Genomic DNA, 2,522 nt, shown 5'->3' on the forward strand with positions numbered 1-2,522 from the left:
CCCCATTCCAGGTGTGGCCCTGTCCCAGGTGTTTAATCCCCAGTTCCTGCAGGACTAACTGTATCCCCTGTCCCCATTCCAGGTGTGGCCCTGCCCCATGTCTCCCTTCCAGGAGTGCTGCCTGCCAGGGTTGCAGTGCCCCGAGCCCTTTGCTGTGACCTGCAATGAGACCTGTGTGATCCAGTACCCCGACACCGTGGTGGACATCGTGGAGCCCCACCAGCCCCCCTACTCCCTGATCTACCCCGGGCCCAGGCTCACCACCTTCCCCCAGCACACCATCGTGGGATCCACCATCCTGGACGTCAGGAGCTTCCTTGGAGCCAGGGGAGCCCTGGGGTTTAGGGGTAGGTTTGGTTCTGGGGCAGCTCTGATGAACTCAGCAGGGTCGTTTTATGGTGCAGGGAACTTTAATCCTTTTCCTCCTCACTCATCCCAACTGTTTTGTTGTAGAACTTGCAGGCCAACCCAAACCCACCACGGATATCTGTGGATAGACTGAAAAGCAGGACTGAGCACTAAAGAGCCCGACTAAGTTTATGGATAATGGATTAGAGAAGTGCTGAGCTCCCGAGGTTCCCAGTGGAGTCAATAAATCCATGGCTTCCTGGCACTAGACCTGCCCGAGGACTAGAATTTCCAAACTCCAAGAAACTGAAATTTCACCACTGACCTGGTTCAAAATTAGGATGAAATAAACCCCCGAATTTTCCGAGAAACCAGATTTTCTAAAAAAAAAAAAAATCTTTATTTTTTTTCTTGGTTTGGTAAAACTGTGTGTCAATAAATTCATTTTTATGCCAACATTGATGTTCTATTATCAATTTATCTCCAAATAAAAAGTATAAAATACATCAAAAGAATAGGTCTGAAAATCTTGGGTTCCAAAATGAAATTTTATCTAAATTCATATTCATTTGTAAATTTTACTGAACCAGCATTAAAAGACAAACAAACAAACAAACAAACAAAAAAAAGCAGCTCTACTTGGCATTTCTTAAAATTAGGTATTTGTAAGTCTTTCTTTTGCTTTATTTCTGCTTAGGCCCACAATGTAATGCTTTCCCAGCTTCTTTTTCTGCCTATATCTCATTGGATACAAGCCAGGGCAAACCCAAAAATATCAAGCACTTGTAATTGCAGATTTTTTTTGCCAAATCCTTCTGACCAAAGAAGAGCAAAATCATGGAACTGGGGATTCATTGTGGACCCTCCTGAAGTCCTGAAAGTCTTTGATTATATCCAGAGAGTTTTGCTCATGTATATTCAGCTTCTCATTCCCATTAAATTCTGTCTTGCAGCAGCACTTTTGGGTTTTCCTTTTTCAGAATCCCAGAACAGGTTGGCTGGAAGGGACCCCAGAGCTCATCCTGTTCCAATCCACAGGCAGGGACACCTCCCACTGTCCCAGGTTGCTCCAACCTGGCCTCGGACACTCCCAGGGATGGGGCAGCCACAAATTCCCTGGAAAACCACTGTCTCCCCCCCCTCACGGGAAACATTCCCTTCCCAATATCCAACCTGTGTCTCCCGTCTGTCAGTGTGAACCCACCTCCCCTTGTCCTGTCCCTCCAGTTCCTGGTGAACCTTTTTCTCTGCACTTTATTTTTGGGCCCTTGTGAGTCCCCCTGAGTGTCTTTGTGACCTTTTCCTGAGGCTCAACCCCCCCACCAGCATTAACCAAATCCCCACGGGACACTGGCAGGAGTTTTGGCTTTTTTCAGAGCTCACCTGACCTGCCTTTTGCCATGGACTGAGGATGCTGCTGGTTTGGAGAGCTGAGCCCTGCCTGGGGCACTGCCAGCCCCTCCCAAGGGGGTCACCAGAAAACCTCCTCCAGGCTCCTTCCCAGGCTGTCAGGAGCAAAAGTCCAAGCAAAATCCCAGAATCCCTGAGGTTGGGAAAGACCTCCAGGATCATCAAGTCCAACCTTTGATCCATCCCCACCTTGTCCCCAGCCCAGAGCACTCAGTGCCACATCCAGTCCTGCCTTGGACACCTCCAGGGATGGGAACTCCCCCACCTCCCTGGGCAGCCCCTGCCAAGGCCTGAACACCCTTTCCAGGGGGAAATTCCTCCTCATGGCCAACCTGACCCTCCCCTGGCACAGCTTGAGGCCGTTTCCCTCCTCCTGTCCCTTGTTCCCTGGGAGCAGAGCCTGACCCCCCCTGGCTCCCCCCTCCTGCCAGGGAATTCCAGAGCCAGAAGGTCCCCCCTGAGCCTCCTTTTCTCCAGGATGAGCCCCCCCAGCTCCCTCAGGAGTTCTCCAGACCCTTCTCCTGCTGCTCCAGCCCCTTCCCCAGCTCCCTTCCCTTCCCTGGACACGCTCCAGCCCCTCCGTGTCTCCCTGGCAGGGAAGGACACAGCACTCGAGGTGTCTCATCCCTGCCCAGCCCAGAGATGCAGATTGCCTTAATTAATTAAAGAACTGGGATTAATTCCCCAGCCGACTCATGAGGCCATTCCCCAAAAACAGGACAAAAATCACCGACCAGACGTGTCCAGGCAGGACCTGGACACTG

At 51.0% G+C, this 2,522-nt stretch overlaps 1 protein-coding gene across 1 annotated transcript in view; it reads left to right on the plus strand.

Moving 5' to 3' along the window:
• The window catches only part of LOC113960131 (feather keratin Cos2-2-like), a 7,831-nt gene extending 6,996 nt beyond the window's left edge, over positions 1-835 (plus strand). The window contains exons 4-5 of the mRNA XM_027669513.1: positions 83-347; positions 454-835. Coding sequence (XP_027525314.1) covers positions 83-347; positions 454-497 — 309 coding nt within the window. The 3' untranslated portion in view covers positions 498-835. The remainder of the gene's footprint in view (positions 1-82; positions 348-453) is intronic.
• The last annotated feature ends 1,687 nt before the right edge of the window (positions 836-2,522 follow it).

This window comes from Corapipo altera, unplaced genomic scaffold, assembly GCF_003945725.1.
Source record: "Corapipo altera isolate COAL_440 unplaced genomic scaffold, ASM394572v1 91, whole genome shotgun sequence".
NCBI classification, from domain to species: domain Eukaryota; kingdom Metazoa; phylum Chordata; class Aves; order Passeriformes; family Pipridae; genus Corapipo; species Corapipo altera.